The sequence below is a fragment of the Psammomys obesus genome, unplaced genomic scaffold, assembly GCF_907164565.1.
Source record: "Psammomys obesus unplaced genomic scaffold, mPsaObe1.curated_primary_1811, whole genome shotgun sequence".
NCBI lineage: Eukaryota > Metazoa > Chordata > Mammalia > Rodentia > Muridae > Psammomys > Psammomys obesus.
The window spans coordinates 24,917,002-24,936,214 of NW_026596095.1; the positions used below are offsets into that span (position 1 = coordinate 24,917,002).

The 19,213-nt window shown below is 44.2% G+C and overlaps 1 protein-coding gene across 1 annotated transcript in view; it reads right to left on the bottom strand.

Annotated features, from left to right (window-relative positions):
- The window catches only part of Dapp1 (dual adaptor of phosphotyrosine and 3-phosphoinositides 1), a 45,594-nt gene that overhangs the window by 17,369 nt on the left and 9,012 nt on the right, over positions 1-19,213 (bottom strand). Inside the window, exons 2-3 of the mRNA XM_055628324.1 lie at positions 12,078-12,200; positions 7,962-8,095 (exon numbers count right to left, since the gene is read on the bottom strand). Coding sequence (XP_055484299.1) covers positions 7,962-8,095; positions 12,078-12,200 — 257 coding nt within the window. The remainder of the gene's footprint in view (positions 1-7,961; positions 8,096-12,077; positions 12,201-19,213) is intronic.

Consider the following 19,213-nt stretch of genomic DNA (forward strand, 5'->3'; position numbering starts at 1 on the left):
GAACCGAGCTCTGGTCTTCTGCAAGGAGAGCAAGGACTTTTAACTGCTGGGCCATCTGTCTTGCCCCACACTTTAAGTCTTTACATGATATTCTCTTTTTGTGTCCCTCTGTCTGCTCTGTCTGCCTGTCTCTCCTCCCCCTCCCACCGTGTGTGTGTGTGTGTGTGTGTGTGTGTGTGTGTGTGTGTGTGTCCCCGTGTCCACTAATTGGATCCACTTCACTTAGTTTCTCCTCTGGAAAGAAGGCTCAGCGCCCTCCATAGCAGTTGGCTGCTGTTCCCTAGCTTGACAAGCATTGCCGGGGGTCCATGTTTGAAAGGAGTAGGGCTAGGCCCCTTCCGGCATGTCCGTCATTGATAGCCTCTGACTTGCCGTGACTACTGAGCTGGTTCCTTTGCTTTCTGTTCAGCTTGCCTGCGCACCCTGAACAAATGTACTGAAGCACCCCATCTTTTCCTTGTACTCCAGTTTTTTTAAATTAGCTAGCTGGAAACTTGCGGACTCTCAGAACTTCCACCCAAAGCCCAAGGCAGTGTCTTCACCTAAAGGAAAGGAACTTTGGCTTGATGAATTCAGACAAAGGAACCACAAAACTCTGTTGGAAGAGTCAGATAAAAGGCGATGGGGTGTGTGTGGAGGATTTGGAGGGGGGTGGGTGTGGTGAAGGATAGAGAGGGAAGCGGGTCAGAAACCATCTGCCCTAACCACTTTGGTTCCAAGTTTCAATTCAGTTTCTGAACTTCATGAAGGTTGCTTCCTGCGGCTGACATGAGCCTGGCTCAGCAGGGGAACATTCTTCAGATGAGCAGAGCTGGACCAACATGGGCATTCTAATTTGATGGGCTGAATGATAACATTCAGTTTATGTGTTTATGTGACAGAGTTTATGTGACAGATCCATCTATAATTCCATACACAGCACCATGATTGTGTTGAGGGGCTCCTCTAGATGAAACTCAGAAAAAAGGGAGGAACGGCCGCAGGCCTCTGGTATTGTTTTGGCATAAGAAATGGAATGTAGTTTGGCACACACATGGCTCCTAGTGGGAAACTTCGATTTTCATATTTATTTTACACATGAAAGTTAGCTTGTTAGGTCTCCCTGCTGGACCGTAAGGTGTTCGAGATCAAGATTTTTTTTTGAGGGTCCTGGAACAATGACTCAGTGGTTCAGAGGACCTGGGTTCAGTTCACAGCACCCACACGGTGGCTCACAGCCGTTTGTATCGCCAGCTCAAGTAGATCTGGTACTGTCTTCTGACCTTTGTGGGCACCAGGCACGTGTGGTATAGGGCAGGCCAAACACGTATACACATAAAAATAAACAAATCTTTTTAAAAAGAATTCCTAAGTCACCTTCCTATTTTCTCAGAGGCCAAGAGTGCCCATCTGGTGACTGGCACTCAATACATATTTGTTAAATTGAACAAATGAGAAAATATTCACCCATGTTTTATTTATACTGTTCTGGGTTCAGAAAACAGCTTTGCAATTGTCACTGTGTGTTTTTCTGGTCACTGCCTCTGGGATATGGTTTTGCAGTGGTGTGGGAGACCTAAATGAATAGTTCAGTTCTTTTTCCTGTCTGCCTCTGAGCTTCCTTGACACACTTCAACCACCATTCACTTACAACTATAGCAGCCTTACCATTCCACATCCAGCCTTCCAGAGAGAAACACACTAAGACAAGGGAGGTAGAACGGCTAGCCAGGACAAAAGATGCTGTTCAAATGTCCAAGACAAGTCAGGTCACCTGTTTGGAGTGGCCCCTTGATGCTACCATACAGATGTGTGCACTAGGGTTTAAAATCTGAGGCACTGCAAACATTCCGTGGACTCATTTGTCATTAAAAGTTTCATGGGATAATGCCCCCTGCCTTGAATCCGATAGAATTAATTACCACCAAGGGGTTTAGTAAATGAGTCATAACAGCGAGCACTTATGCTGAGAATCATCTTCACAAGGAAGCACTAAAGGATGAACTGTTACCGCAAGCTCCGTTGTAGATGATGATGAAAGCAAAGCTCAAAGCTAGAAGAGGTGACATAATGTGCCTGAGGGCACAGGGTTGGCAACTGGCAGAAACTAGAGTGGAATGGAGAATTCGTGGGCCTGATCATTTTCCCACAGTTATTCTTAGCCTCAGGAGTCATTGCCTCAGGAGTCAACTGCATGCACACTGTCCTCCACTGTGGGCAACATTCTCATGCACAAATCAAGGTTTGAAGAAATAACTCATCTGGAGGCACTTTGAGGAATGGGGATGTGCATATTTCTTTCTTTTCTTTTCTTTTTTTTTTCCTCATCAGGCTTGTTTGTAAAGGAGGAATTAAATGGTTCCAAGATGCCTTCCACTTATAACTGCCTGGAAAACAATTCAAACACACAGTGGGAAGAAGATGGCAAGAAAATTTTGTAACCAGTGCATGTCCTGCTTCCTGTAACTGACACTCCCTTGAAGGACCTTGTTCCCAGGGCCCTTTCACACTTGCTTCCCAGTTCCCTCTCCTGAGCATTCTCATTTGTCCTCACATTGTGCTCTACCTTATTTATTTATTCAGCCAGTTTGAGGTCCTTTCTTAAGAGACCTCCTATCTCAGGATGCTTCCTGGATAGCTTTTGCTAATGCTTTAACATCGCTTTTCTAGTCTAAGTTTTTGAACGGAGGCCAGTGAGACGGCACAGATGGGAAAAGGTATTTGCTGCCAAACCTGATGACCAGAGTTTCATACCGGGCCTCACGTGGTGGAGAGAGAGAACGGACTCCAGAAAGTTCTTCCCTGACTTCCACATGTGTGCACTGAGGCACACACACACACACACACACACAATAAATAAATAAATAAATAAATAAATAAATAAATAAATAAATAAATAAATAAATGTAAGTACATAAATAAATGTAATAAAAACATTTAAACATCCCTCAAATTGCATTTCACCTAAACACAGTGAAAATAGACATGACACAAGGCGGAAGTTGAGACCGATCCATGATGTGATACCGAACAACAGGTCTGAATCACATAGCAAGCATGGAAAGTACCTGCTCCTTATGAGCTTAGCTTGGGCTCCAGCCCCATGTCTGAGGCTTAGTAAATACACAGCCTAGGGAAAGTAACTTAAAGCCTCTCTCTCTTTTTTATTTCCTCATCTGAAAATGAGATCACTGCATGTATTCTTGTGGGCAGCTGGGAAGATTAAATAATCTGATATGTGAGAAAACCTCTGCGTGAATGCCCGGAACCTGCTAAAGACTGCCCAGCGTGGGCTCACCACACCCTTACCTTTTTCATTTGCAGACACACCTCCCTGACTGACTGAAAAGCATTAGTGTCTGGCCAGCGTGGATGGAAGAAGTGATTGCTGGCTTGATTTGGCAAAATTCCAAGTTGTCCATTAAATTACTTCCAGAAACATCACAAGCAGTCCTTAAACTCTTAACTTCATTAGCTTCAAACACCACCCGAGGACGCTAGCGGGTGCCACAAAGTGAATAATAGGAGCTGTAACTTTTGCCAAAGGCCCAGGCATCAAAGCAAAAGACAGTCGTGGAGATTTGACATTTGGGAAAGAACCACACAGGGTCTCCAATACTGCACCAGTTATTCTCAAGGGGAGTTGCAAACAGATCACCTCACTTGAAGCATTGCGCATGTTTTCCTATGTGGGCTAGGTGACTAAAGTTACCTTGAACTATTAAAACAAAACAAAACAAAAACTGTCCCCGGCAGTTTTCACTGGAAGCTATTTAAATATGAACAAAGACCTTTTTGTTTTTGTTTTGTTCTGTTTAACAATACCTGGATACCTAAGCATAAGTATAAATGCTGTCTACGTTTTCATGACTGTAGGTATGCAACTTAGCTAATTAGGGGAAGAATCAGTAAATATTAACTATACTAAAAATGTTTCTCAGATATTGAGCTCTATTGAGTGCTGTTTAAAAGGAATACACTTTTTAGACATCATCAATAACAAATGAAAGGTGGATTCTGGATTTATTTGTCACTGGATAGATACAGACCACAGACGCATAAGCTTAAGTTATGCTTTTATCAGTTTTGCCGGTTAGAATTGTCAGAGTGTTTGACAATTCTAATTCAATACCATACAAACTATAGGGTACCCCCTACCCTTCCTACATGCTGGCATGCTAAGAAAGTGATCAGCATTATTCTTTCAAGTTCTGGAATACATCAGGAAACAAAACTTATAAGAATCCTCGCCTCATGGAGTTTATGCTAATACGCAGGAGAGTAACTTTAAAGTAAGTGAATTATCAAAGTTACACAATTATCAAATGTGCTGGAAGAAAAGCAAGTAAGTCCATTGTACAGCTTAGGAAATGATAAGGTTTTGAGGATTAGAAACATCTTCAGAGTGTGGTGGGTGTTGAGAGAAAGAACTTTGAATGAGCATACATTTTAACAGAGATCGGGGGAAGCTGGCATTCTAGAGCCCACACGGTGGCCAGGAGGCTAGGGGTGACTTCAGAAACTGTGTTCTTCAGATTAAAAAAAAAAAAAAAATATATATATATATATATATATATATATATATATATATATATATATATATATATATATCACAGATTCTGGGTGTTTAAGGAAGAGAGAATAGGAATAAAGGAGACAGTTAAAACGTGTGCCTTTGGATCAACACTTTTCACCTATCTTCAAGACAAACGTTTCTGCAACCAAGTTTTCTGAGTGTCACATTGCTGAATCTGGTCTCAGTCACTGTAGAGGACAAGTTCGAGGTCTGTGTCATTTTATATGGCTCATCCTGCTGCCCTCAGAGGTAGGAACAAGCAGTGGATGATTGCTATATGGCTTCGTTAGGGAACAGAGCATGCTGAGCAAACACTGCATCTCTGAACCATATACCCAGGCCCTCTTTTAACATTAGTATTATTTTTTTAAGTTTGAGACAGTATCTTGCTAAGTTTCCTAGTCTGGCCTTGAATTTGTGATCCTCCTCCTTCTGCCTCCTGATTAGGTAGAATTACAGACCTGTGCCACCAAGCCGAGCCAAAGGTCTCTATAAATGCATGCTCTTAGGCAATGCAGGCTGAAGCTGGGCCCGGAACTAAATAATAGGAGTAGCACAAAATACTGGACCTTTGTTCTAATTTTGGGAGATCTAGAGAAGAAAATTCTGGCAGAGCCTTGTTCAATGTGTGAACAAGTAGTTTTCCGTCACTTGGCTTCAAACCACAAAAAATTCAGCCCGGGGTTGGAGGGTGTCCTGGCTACAACAGGAACTCTTACTTCATTTGGAAGATGGACCTTGTTATGTAGCCCAGGCAGACTTTGAACTTGGGGTCATTGGGATGCACCACCATTCGTGCCCACCAGGAGCCAATGCCCAAGGGAACAAGGAGAAATGGGCTATTTTTTAGAAGGTGGCATCTTGCTTTCCACTCACCACTCCTCATGGCCACAGTGGTGACTCGGGGCTTAAATAGTCATCGTGACTTTACCACACTGTCCTGTTTTCCGGAAGCCTACTACTCCCACGGTGGGCAGATTGGAACACTCAAGTGTCATGACTTTTGTCCCTTGAACAAGCTTTGGCGGCTTTGCCGTCATCTGGTGGGGACAGATAAGCAAGTGGAATTAGTGTTAATTCTAACGAAAGGGCTTGAAGTCAGCAAGCCGTGTGCATGTTTACCAGCTGAATCAGGGCTCCAAAAACAGCAAATTGTTTATCAGATAACGGAGAGAGCAGAGGACAGCCGGTGGACAGGAGAGCAATCTTAGTTTCCTAGAAGTAAAGCGGGAGCCACAGTGATAACTGATAATGCACGGAACATTGCAACTTTAAGCTACCCTGTAAACCATAATCCTAACGTATTAATCACAAGCCTTTTTCTTTTTATTTTCTCTTTTTTTTAAAGCCAGGGTCTTGCTATGCAGTCCAGGCTACCCTCTACCTGACCGTATAGCCCAGGGAAATTACAAGTATAGCTACACTTGGCTATGGGGTTTCTTGCTCAGGATACAAGATACAAGAGGCTGTGCATTGTTCTAAATGCGGTGTGAAGGTTACCTTCCTGTTGCAGTTTGCAGGTGACGCTCTTGTCTGCTGAGACCTGTGTGGCAAAGTGTCAGTCAAAACACACTGCATTCTCTTTGGTCTTAGCCTGCCTTGAAATCTGCCAGAAGGCAGGAGGTGCACCTTTCCCTGATTTTGAGAAGGTCCAGTCATGTGCACAGAGAACCATATAAGAGATTTAAATAGTGTCTGGGAAAGAAGTTTAGATGAAAGAGCTGCCTTTGCTTGGGGAGAAGAGAAGGTGAACAGATAACGATAATGGTTTTGATGGCTACAGGATTCCAGGAAGTAAAACAGCCATTACTTCATTTGTCCATTCTCTCACACACAAGCGCTGATGACGGATGAGGGGTGGGGCAAGAGAAGAGGCAGTCAAAACAAAGCCCCAGCTTCAGTACACTTCTCTCCATTTCCAGAGACTAAGAAGAGCTGAATGAAATCAAGTGTGGAGTTGAACGCAAACAGGAAATAAAGCTGCAGGGCAGGGATTAGAGGAACCGAGCTGCTTGCTCAGGTCAAGGTAGCAGCGGAAATGAATATTCACATGTGCATTTGTTTGTGACAGCAAGGGCTGGTTACACAGCAAGGTAATCGTCAGGGCTGATTGGGAGGATTTCCATCAGGAAAAGACAGGTTTACAGCTTTAGGTTCAAGTTCAGAATATTCTACCACAAACCTGTCATTTTCAGTATAGAGAAGCAACTGTTCTGTGGTTTCCGAGCGTCTTTCATCTGTGCCAGACACTGATTCATACTGGGGTCTGTCTCAGTGACATGAATGGCAAAAGCAGAAACCAGTGATGGCAGCAGAAGCCACCACGCCGATGAGCAGAAAGACCATTCCAAAGCTTACTAAGAAAACTAATATGTACAGATTCACGGCAGTTGGCCACGGCACCAAGTTTCTCGTGCTACAGGCTTCTTGCAATTTTCCCACTGTTGATAAACTGAGACTCTCCATCATTCAGAGCAAAAAAAGCTGGAATTCTAAACCATAAGTTTAGAGGTGACCTTTTCCTTACTCTCTTTGTAGATTATAGACAAACAAGTTAGATATCTTGAGTGCCAGCATACTGGGTGTGTCAGTGTGGATGGACTGCCCTTCAAAGGCCCGTGTGTTAAAGCTGTTGAACCTTGCTTGGCCTTATATGAAGGCCAATGTGAAAAAAGTTACGTTGTGGGCGGTGTGCCGCTGAAGGGGATATTAAAGTGGGGCTAAGTCCCCATCCCTCTCCTGCCTTCTTTGCTTCCTAGTTCTGAGCTGAGTGGCTCTCGCTGCTGCACATTTGCATCCTGATGACAACAGCACCATAAACTGAAACCTCTAAAGCCACCAGGCAGAATACACTTCCCTACTTATGCGTTCACTTAGCTCAGGCATTAATATTTGTCACACTAATGGAACGCTGGCTGGCAGTTTGCTGTTGGTGTCTACGCCTGAAATGATGAGGAAGAGAAAAGTGCTTCTTGCTTTGTGTCTTCTCTTCTTTCCTGCATGTATTATAAAATAGAACATTCGAAAGAAACTGTCTTTTTTTCTTCTTCTTCTTTTTTCTTTTAGATAGGGTGTCACTATGTAGATTTGACTGGCTGTGGAACTAACTATGTGGACCAGACTGGCCTCAAACTCACAGAGCTCTACCTGCCTGTGTGAGCTCCTAGAGTCCCATCATTCATCACTGGTGAGACTGAGGGAGGGGGATCACAGGTTCCAGGTGGGCTTGGGCTGTGGTGAGGGCTTGGTCTTTGATGTATTTATTCCCTGTCTCTCATTATACAATGTTCTTAGTTCCAGAAGTGACCAGATTCCAAGCAAATTCTCATGCAGAAATATGAATTAATAACCTTCAATAAACCAGGTATTTGTTTATAACAACAAAAACTGGACTAAGACAGCTTACCTGTCTCGCTTCCAATCAAAGGCTGATTTGCAAAATGCTTGACAAAATCCTTTAAAGATGAATATTCATTAAAACCAAATTTAAATGAGTACCCGGTATATTCAACATGAAAGTGTTTCACTGAGTCTTTGGCTCTGGAAGAAAAAAAAGTGTTTAATGTTATTTAACAAGTGATGATTTTATTGAAGGCAAATATTGCAATGTGTTCGCATCACCATCAGCCTTTGAGGACGCAGAACACAAGCCACCAAGCCCTGGGCGGGCGTGGGACCAGGCTGAGGCTAGGTGAGAGTTGTAAGGGCTGCCACTCATTTCTTCTAGCAGAGAAGCCTCTCAGCTTTTCTCTCCCGGAAGACAAGGGGCGGTTGCCCCACCTTCTCTTGGACTGACTGCAAGAGTTCTGAAACATTAACTTCCTTAAAGGGTGTGAATTCAGGAAGACAGAGGTGACAGAAATGACATGTTTGTCCTTGGCCCTCTTCCCTTTTCTGGGAGTCAGCTGGAAGTTTGCATTGGGCCCTAATCTTCTCCTCCCTTGCCTGCGTGATTGCCTACTGTATACAGTGTCACATTTCCAAGGCTGTCATTTTCCACTTTGTTTTTTGAAATGGGAAGGATGGCATAAAGCCTCTCTCTCCCGCTCACTTTATTTGTCTCTATCTCATCATCCTGGCCTCACCTCCCCCACTACGTCATTCATACCCTAACTCCAGAATGTTTCAGAGTCAAGTGGAAGGTTTGTTGACACCCAGGTTGCTGGATCTCACCCTGCAGACAGGTGGAAGGAAGGCAGACCCTTGGAGCTCAGGTTCTAACAGCTTCTCAGTGGATGTTGCTGTCTGTGGAGCTAGGTTCAGGACCCCTATCAGTCTGAACCTGCTGTTCTTCTAGGAGGAGTAATTTCTACCTCTGCTCCTTAACTCCATTAGTCTTTTTCATCTTCCCCTTAACAAACTTGCTTCCCATTGAGTTTTCCAGTAAATGCCACCTCCTTGGCCAGTATCACATGATAATTCTGCCTTACATTGAGTGCCCTTTTATTTCTTGCTCGCTTTTCTTGCCTTCTTTATGCTATCACTACACTCCACTTTGTAGCAAGATTTGGGTCTTACTAGCCCAATGAGGCTGTCCTTCTTACCAACAGGTCTCTGAACTAAGATGCCTGGTATGGAATGCATGCTTTCAAATATCTATTATTAAGGGAATGAACAAGTATATGAATAAAAATAATCATACCTCTAAACAACTGGCCTATGGGTACTGTCACCTTTGCTGTAAATTTTTGTTTTGTTTTGTTTCCCCTAAGTGTTACCAAGTATTTGTAATGATGACAAAAATGATGACTTATATTTTAATTTTTATGAAGATGAAATACATGCAATCTATTCACAAGCAGCTTATGATCAGATGAGTCACATATAGATAAAATGTTGATTACCCTCTGTGATCCAATAATTCTACGTGTCTACTTGAGATGTTTGAGGAACCATGCCATAAAGCATTCTAGCATGACGTTCACCTGATAGACTCTCACCATCTCTGTCAATAAGAGAAAGCAAGAATCTTTCCCCCAAGAAAACCAGGTTCCATCTTTGATTCATAGTTTCCCATCCTTATTTTTAATTTTTTCCTTTGTGTCTATGTACACGTATTCTCACCTGTACTTGTGCATGCGTGTGCAACCGCATGCGTGCACATGTTTGTGGAAGCCAGGGACTAACCTCAGGTGTCATTTCTCATGAGTTTTCTGCCTGGATTTTTTGAGGCAAGGTCCCTCACTGAACTGGGGGTTCATCGATTGAGCAAGGCTGGCTGGCCAGCGTGTCCCCCTCTCTGGTGATAGAATTAGGTGCACATACCAACATGCCCAGTTTTTTACATGACTGCTGGGAGCCAAACTCAGTTATGTTTTCTTGCATAGACTTAGCTATTACTGACTGAGTACCTTAGCCCCTAGCCCTGTTATTTAGAAAAAAAAATTATAAATAAAATTTATCAGGGTAACACCAAAATATTAATAGATATACTTTTTCTTCCCTTTGGCTGCCTAATTTGTCCCTCACTTTCTACCCATCTCTCTCTTCCCCCCTTCAAATAGGCATATAGACTCACTGCTAGAGAATGGAAGGTATGGCCAGCAGCATTCATGGATGCCCCAACCACAAACCCATAGAGGGTATATCCAGCGAAAAACTAGTCAAGATGGAGTTGAGAAGAAATTTTGGATTGTTAAGTGGCTAAATTAGTTCATCTTAAAATAGGAAGAGTCTCTGATCTCTTCAAATGAGCTCCGTGAAACAGAATTCTTTATTGTCCATAGAAGAAGACATTACAGAGATGTGCTCTGGCTGGCAGGAAGGCAGCAAACATATACTCTGTGTGTCTTGCCCATGCAGGCCACAAAGCATGAAATACAGTGATATCTGTCAGTTGACACTGCTCTTTGAAGGACAGCTAGGAGAACAGGGACCCTTAGTGCTACCACAGCAAGGAAATGAAAAAAACACATAAAGAGGCAAGGAGGAAGTGATGGTGAGGTACTGAGTTCCAGATAAGAGCCCCAGCTGCTGCTGAACACATCTTTATTTCAGCCTAGTAGGATTTGAATAGAGAATCCACTCATGCTAGGTCTGGACTTTAATACACACAAGAACAGTGGCATGGGCAATTTGTGTTGTTTTAAGCTACTACATTTTGGGGTACCTTGTTACATAGCGTAGAAAATGAACAGGGAAGGTTCCAAGTCTAAAGAGCGAATAAGCAATGCGCTTGTTCTTTGCTTTCGAGCCCATAGAAGCCTGTCAACAGTTATTTAGAGAAATACCTTTTTGTGTTTATTTGTGTGTGTGTGTGTGCAGGAGTGAATGTTCATGTGGATAGGCACACTTGTCTGTGCAAGTATCTGTGTGTGTGCATAGGGAGGCCAGAGGCCAGCCTTGGTTATTGTTCCTCAGACACCATCCACCTCTGGCCTGGAACTCATCAAGTAGTAAGCAGCGTGTTTTCACAGCAACGGGATTGAAAATATACATACACATTGCTACTACACTTGACTTCTTCCATTCTTCCTCCCAAATAAACCAAAGTGGCTGACCTGAAAGAAAAGGAGCTACAAGCAACAGCAGACATATAGCTCCTGCCATCCAGGGAGTACAAGGAAGCCAGGAACTTACAGAAAAGAGAGGAGGGGGGAGCCAGACTGGCTTGAGGGACTTGCCCTGCAAAGAACCCTTCCTCCAAGGGTTCCTGGATTGACAGACTGAGGGCCATTTTTAGTAGAGCCTTTGCATTCATGCTCAGCCAAAGCCACAAGAACTGGAGAAGGCTTGCTGCTTGCCACTAGAAGGCGGCATGTCAGGGGCTGAAGACTGCAAGCTGAGTCGGTGGGGGTAGGGGTAGGGAGGTGGGAGGAAAAACCTTAAATGGACTGGGTGTCCTCAATAGCCAGGTGCAACTCAGGGCGACTAGATCAGCTCACCATTCCGGAGAAATGGAATCCATGGAAAAGTAATTTTAAGTTGCACATTGTCCACTAGAGTCTTTGACCATGAAACCTGCACAGTCACAAATCATTCTGCCTTTCCCAGGCAAGAGAGGAATAACAGAAAGGGGCCCAGACCAGGGATTCAGATGACAATGCTGTTTTCGTCGTTGACTGAGTCAAGCCAGACAGCCCACCTCTTTGGGTTTCAGGGCCTTCCTGTGTGCAGTGACAGATGGAATTCAATAATGCCCAAAGTCTTCTTTGGTTTTGACATAGTTTCCCTGCAGTGAATGGGACAAGGAAGATTTTTTTTTTTAAAGTGTGTGTGTTCTTGTGAGTGCAAGCGCCCACGTAGCTCAAGGTGCTAAATCTCCCTGAAGCTTGAGTTACAGGCCATTGTGAGCTTCCAAGCATAAATGCTGGGAACCGAACTCGGGTCCTTGGCAAGAGCCTAGTGCTCTCAACCGCTGAGCCATCTCTCCAGTCCTGGGAAAATTTCTTTATGGTCTTACCATTCAGAGTTTGAAATCCTTTAATCTGGTGAAAGGAATCAGGGAGATTTTATTATCTGGCAGCATCAGTGCTGTCAAGTGAACTAGTGGCCAAAGTCTACCAAGTTCTTCAGCACCTACCTCACGGAGAGAGAGTAGAGCCCAGTGTGCTCATTGCTGTCCCTCAGCAGGTAGCTCCCGTCACGTCCATTGGAGAGCAGAAGCGCCTCTGCAGCGTGGCGCGTGAGGCTGCCGTGATACCACCTAGAAAGAGCAGAGCAGCGATTTCCTTCAGGATGAGCATGGGCGACCCTTCTTGGGGTTTTCTCTCAAAGATTAAGTCGAATATTCTCCAGCTCAGGGATGCCAGAGACCAAGATCTCGGTCCCACCAAAAGGACTAGGGATTTCCCAGACGTGTGTGAGGCAGGGGAGTGGCACAAAGCAGTACGACAGAGGCTGATTGTGTTCAGAAATCATTCCACACAGCCCCAAGAATGCGACCTTCTTTGGAAAGGAGTGCAAACAAGGTCAGTCAGGTGGGTGCAAGCCAGTATGGTTACCGCAAACAGGGAGAGCTGGAGGAGATATTTCCATACAGGAGAATGCTGTGTGACCAGGATGGTAGCCAGAGAGCCGGAGGCACCTAAAACAGGCTCTTCCTCAGAGCCTTCTGAAGCAGTCAACCTCAGGGATGTCTCAGTTTTGGACTTCTAGCCCTCAAGGCTGTGAAATGGTGGATTGCTCCAACTACCCAGTTTGTAAGGCAACCCAGCAAACAAATAGTGTTGCTTCAAGAGCCCTATCTAAAATAATGGAGGCCTGGGGAGAGGGCTCAGTGGGTAAAGCGCTTGCCCCACAAGCATCAGGAACAGAGTTTGCCTGTAATTATAGGCTGGGAAAGGAGGGAGGAAGAGAGAGAGAGAGAAAAAAAATCTCCGGAGCAAGCTGGCTAGCAAGACTAGCCATGCCCACAATCTCTGGGTTTGATTGAGAGACACCACCTCAATGAACCAGGTGGAAGAGCTATGAAGAATGGTGTCCAGCATCAACTCTGACCTCCACACTCACAAGCACCCCCCTCAGACACAAACACATGTCCTCACGCATGCAAGCATGCACACATACACACAAACACGACAATGGAAAGAGAAAAAAAAAAGATGAAAATAAAACAGCCGTAAGGGCATTGGGCAATTTCTTTTTCTTTTGTTCTCTCTCACTCTTTTCCAAGCATAGGAAAATTTCATGGGGAAATCAAGCTGTCCTACAGTCCACGGTCATGAGAAAAATGGAGCTGAGCACAGAGAACCCTGGTGTTTCATAGTGAGCATGGGTCTGTCAAGTCAAACACGGTTTCAAGTTGATATGTCTGAGGAGCTGGGAAAGTCCCAAGGAGATTCAAATTGACATTTGCATATGCTTGTGTTTTTAATTGATCTTTGTGGTTTAAAAAGGATAATACATATATACGGTAAAAAGAAGACAGCAAAGAAAAAAAAAACAGCCCTTTTCTTACTCTCGGCCCTTAGTTTCACTGTTTCTTCTGCCAGGAGACGGTTTTCCACACAACTGTGTCTCTTTCTCAGAGACAATCCATGAATGTAGCTAGCATTCGGCTCTATCGTTCAGGCAACACTTCCTAAATCTACAGGAATAAGAGCATTCTAGGCCATGGCTCTGCATTTTGGACCTTTCACCCAGTGACAGGTCTTTCACTTAATCTCTGTGTGCATCATTAAGTGGTTAACTGGGGAAGTAACCCTTGAGGAGTCACATTGCCTGGGGTCCCAATCCAGGTGATACCTTTCACTCTAGGCAAGGCCTGAGTTTAGGCAAGTTATTTCACCAGTCTGAGCCACCACTACAGCCAAAGTCAGATAGATCAACAGTAGCTGTACCTCATAGGCCAGCAAGAAGAACTGCTCAGACTGGTGAAATATCAGACAGCAGAACTCCGTAGGGTGGTTATTCTTTCCCTTTGGTGAGATTCACTCAGCTATCCCTGTTCAATCCTCTGCTGTGGTACACATCCCTCATGCTAATTTGTACCATTTCCATTTAGTTCAGATAATAGAAAGCTAGGTACCAGAGGTAGCTGCCAATTGCAGGCATCCCCCAGTCTCAGGGTGCTGGTGCTGGTGAGGCAGAGACAGGCAGTTACTCGGATAATGCCAGCAGATGAGATAAATGGTGTTAAGGAGGTATCTGAAGCATGAAGGCAGTGAGAGGTCTTTCTGTCAGCAGCACAGGCATCCGTTGAGCTGTGGCTGGGCAATGAAGTGTCAGTCTGGGCAGCTGAGCAGTAAAGAGCAGAGTGGAACTGTGGGACCGTGGAAGGAAGTTGCTACACATCTCCCAGCCACCAGTTTCCTGAACCTGAGTTTGCCATTGCCTCTTTCTTCAGCAGACTTGTTCTCACAGGCAGACGCACACAGTGTCTGAAAGCATCTAGAATGGGTCTCCTTCTCTGTCCATCACCTTCAAATTCTCTTCTTATCACAGGCTTTCATTTCCTTGCTCACCCAAGGCCCTCTTCTTCTCTGAGCACCTATTAAGTTTTACATTTTGATTTCTACCTAAAGGCTATGTTCTGACGTGCAAAATGGAGCAGCACCACGTTGGTCTGGTCCTACTGTGGGGTTCACAAGGCAGCCTGAGCTTGCTCCAGTCTCTTCAGAATTGTATGAGGGAGCTCACACAGAGCCTGCTGCAACCCAAAGCTCCCTATTGTCCTTTTTCTCTGCCCCTTGGCAAGCCTGATACTTTTAGAATGAAGTGCAATAAGAAACCAGTTTCTGGGATACCTCACTCAGGATTACCTTTTCTAGATCCCACCATTTGCCTGCAAATTTCATGGTTTCCTTGTTTTTAATTGCTGAGTAGTATTCCATTGTGTAAATGTACCACAATTTCTGTATCCATACCTCAGTTGAGGGACAAAAAAGACACACATGGTATATACTCACTTATAAGTGGATACTAGACCTAAAAGATAGGATAAACATACCAAAATGTGTACACCTAAAGAAGCTAAACAAGAAGGAGGACCCAGGGTAAGATGATCAATCCTCACTTAGATAGGCAAACGGGATGGACATTGGAAGTAAGAGAAAACAAGAAACAGGACAGAAGCCTACCATTGAGGACCTCTGAAAGACTCTACCTAGTAGTATATCAAAGCAAATGTTGAGACTCGTAACCTAGTAGTATATCAAAGCAAATGTTGAGACTCGTAACCTTGGGCAGAGTGTAGGGGAAACAAAGGGGAGTTAGTAAGACCTGGAGAGGATAGGAGCTCCACAAGGACCAAATATATCTGGGCACAGGAGTCTTTTCTGAGACTGATTCTCCAACCAAGGACCATGTATGGATATAACCTAGAACCCCTGTTCAGATGTAGCCCATGGCAGCTCAGTATCCAAGTAGGTACCCTAGTAAGGGGGACAGGGACTGTCTTTGACATGAACTCAGTGGCTGGTTCTTTGACCTCCCTCCCCTCCATCCAAGGGAGGAGCAGCCTTGCTAGGCCACAGAGGAGGATATTGCAGCCAGTCCTGATGAGACCTGATAAGCTATGGTCAGATGGAAGGGGAGGAGGACCTCCCTTATCAGTGGACTTAGAGAGGAGCAGGGAGGAAATGAAAGAGGAAGGGTGGGGTTGGGAGGGAATGAGGTAGGGGGCTACAGCTGGGATACAAAGTAAATAAACTGTAATTAATATTTAAAAAAATAAAATTTTAATAGGAAAAAAAAGAAACCAGTTGACTAGTGGGCAATGCTAAGAAAAAAAGTAAGCCAATGAGCTTCTACCTTGGACCTCAGCAGGTGTGGAGGGAGCAGAGCAAGCTGTGCTGTGAGAAGAGACTGTGCTTTCATTGCAATCCCTTCCTCAGTGGCTCTAACCTCTCCAACTGCTTTAGGTTAGGAACTACGTGGTCCCTTGGCAGCAGCAACTTCAGGGTGTCACATGCCAAGATGACAAGTCAGGATGTCCAGAGAGAAAACTTTCTTTTCATATACTGAGTTGTTGTCTTCTGCTATACAATGTTCCCCTGTTCCTTAACTTTTGCAAAAGAGAACAAACCACAAGCTTTACTAAATTATGTATCACTAATATGCCAGACATTCTCCAAGCTGCTGGTGATACGCAGTTATGCAGTTTTGAATAAGGTTTATTTTCCTACTCCAAGACTTTTGGTCTTACATTCTCTAAAGAAACAAAAAGGTCAAGAAGCAATATGTAGTTTAGAAGTGATGGGTTCTAGTCACCTTTTATCCTTACTGCTTACACTTGCTGTGTCTCAAGGTCAGTGGCATTAAGAGCAAACACATTTATCTATTTATAGACTTGGGTAGAAAACTTGCATTGGGCTTATAAGAATATCAAAACTACCAGTTGACCTTGAAGGAGACAATGGTGCTATCTCTTCTATGATACAGTAGCAAATTAGGACACACCCACCCATTAAATAGTTTTCCTAGCTGCTTCTCAGTGAGGTGCAGGAAATAAACTCATCCTCAGCAAACACAGGAAGGCTGGATCCAGAAAGCTCGTCCTCATTTCAGCCCCCATGCATGCATCCCAGTTCCTCCTCCTGCTGGAACCTTCTAGGAGACTGTTCCAGAATGCTGGAAACACCAAAGTGTTCTATCCTTTGGGTTTTATTATTTTAATTTGCTGGTCTAAGTTTATGTCTCATTTATGCTCTGTCCTTTGAAGGAAAGACTTTAAAAGTTTTGAAAAAACACACAGTATGTTAAAAGCACACCCAAAAAAGAAAATGCTACAAGAAAAAAAATCCTTCTAGATGCTGTTTACTTAAATATTTTTTACATTTATTTTGCACAAATATTTATATAAAGCACTATATTCACTACCAGACCTGAGTTGTCTTTGATGTTTGAAAATCAGTACAAAGCCTTGCTACTCAAAATATGGGTTAACCACATCAGCAGCACCTTGAGTATATTCTTGACCACCCCCACCCCCCGGCCCCTGATTGTTGAGGCTGAAGTCATTTTTACCCTGCGAAATCTGAGAAACATGAATGTGAAAGAGCCTTGATCCTAAGAACTTCCATCCAAGAGCCCTAATGCCTTGAGTTAGTTGTTTGGCATCTGGAGACAAGAGCAAGGCAAGCAAAGGCAAGGAAGTGCATGGGTTTCAGAACAGAAAGCAAAGAAGGACCTGCGGGTTAGCACAGTCAGGGATTCCCTGCAGCTGGCATCTCACTGCATTCTGGATCTCACGGAAGGTAGGAAACAGCCAGAGAAGGCTTTTGGAGGAAGACGATCATGCTCTGGGCTTGAGAACAGATGTTTGATCTATTGAGTAGTGAGAGAAAGGACATCTCAAGAGGAAAGAACAGGAGAAAAGACAATTTATGGGGTTAATTTTGTATGGAACATATGGACAGCAGAATGCCCAGCTGAAACATGGGGTCTACGTTGAGGAATAATGTAAAATACCAGAAAAACTGGTGCTTTGAATCCTCATTTAAGTTTTTTCTTTCTTTTTTTTTTCCTTTTCCCTCCCTCCCTTTCATCCTTCCTTTCTCCCTCTCTCCTCTCTTCCCTCCTTCCTTTCTGGCAGTACTGGAGGTTGAACCCAGGCCTTCCAAATGTTAGGCAAGTGTCAAACTATTAAGCAACACCTTCAGCCTTAGAGTATTTATTTCTTGGTGAGAAAAATGTTTAGTAACCCATGGTTACAGAATATTAATATATCTAACCATGCCCCTCCCTTCCTGACAAAGAGAAGTGACCCAGAGCCTGGGTTCTGTCTTGAGTTATAAAGAGACATATGTTTGAACCCAAAGCATAGAAACTCCTGATGATAAGAAAGCAGATAAAAGGCTCTGAGGTTGAACAGCTGGCATAAGTACTCAAACGCAAAACAAAAACAAAAAAAACTTTCTTCCTTTTTTTTTCCCCTTCTGTTTTAAAATTGTTCTCATTTTAGAATGACAGTGATACCCTCTGAGGTCTTTCTGCCCCAAACGACAATGTGTAATGTGTCTCTCCCTCTGTAAAGCCATGGCACGGCTGATGGATCTGTGGTTGAAGCTACAGTTTGGCTTCACATTCCCTGTGAACTCAGTGGTGATAAAATGTGAGATGCCTCCACTGGGCTTCCCGATACAAGCTGTCTTCACTTGGGCTGACCTGACCTTAGCTCCTGGATTGCTCCATAGGAGTGCTTGGGTGTTGATCTCCTTTGTGTTTGTACACAGAACCAGAGCTGGATGCTTCTCCCATGGGAAATGCAATGCCAGTGTAAGATAAAGACCTTTCTTACTTAGCTCAAGAGCTCTCAGCGCTGTGCTTGGTATTACAGTTCAGGCTCTATCTAAGACAAGGCTCTCTTATCTATAGAAGGGTGTGAATGTGCACACCCACAGGGTTGAAGTTAACTTCTCAAGTAGAGACAGGCAAACGGAAGCTTTACTCGGGGTTGGGGAAGTTCAGAAACCACTCAGGTAGGCACACAGTACACTGTAAGGGGGAGGCTACGGGCCTTCCTCATGCTCTTTCCAGCAGGGAGTTTTCAGTGATGGGATCAGCATGGCTGGGACTTTCCACGTCACTGCTCTAAATGTCCTGCTTGTAAACCCTACCAGCAGAGTCGAGTCATCCCAAGCTTTTGAAAGCAGATCTGGCAGAGACACAGCCTGCAAATGTCTAACCATGGAAGCTGGTCCCAGATTAGTGTATGAGTGTCAAACCTCAGCTCAAAGAAAACAAGGCCAAAAGGAGAAGACAATTCAGCAGTAGTGAAAAACCAGGATCAACCTGATCTTGGAGTTTGAGGAATAAGACTGGAAATTCTGGGAGATGGAAACACAGAGACAGATGGAGAAAGAGGTACAGAGACTTAGACAGTCACAGAGACTCAGGGACATGGGAGTCAAAGAGAGAAAGACAGAGATACAACAGGATGTAGTATGCAGGCCAGTAATCCCAGCACTCAAGAGCATGAGACAGGGGGACTGGGAGTTCAGGGCCAGGCTAGCTTACATAGTTAAACCAAGTCTTAAAAGATGAGAGAAAGAATGAATTTTTTAAAAAGGGGGAGGGAGGACTTCTCTCATCAGGATCTGCAACTGGAATCAAAGAAGGAAAGAGATTCAAGAAAGGAAAAGGAAGAAAGAGGGAGGCGGACAGTGCGATCTCACCGCTCACACAGCCAGGCAGAAGAATGTGCGCAGTTAGGAACAGTGAGCGATGATTTAGAGAACACACAGGGGTAGATGCCCAGTCACCTACAGGACAGAC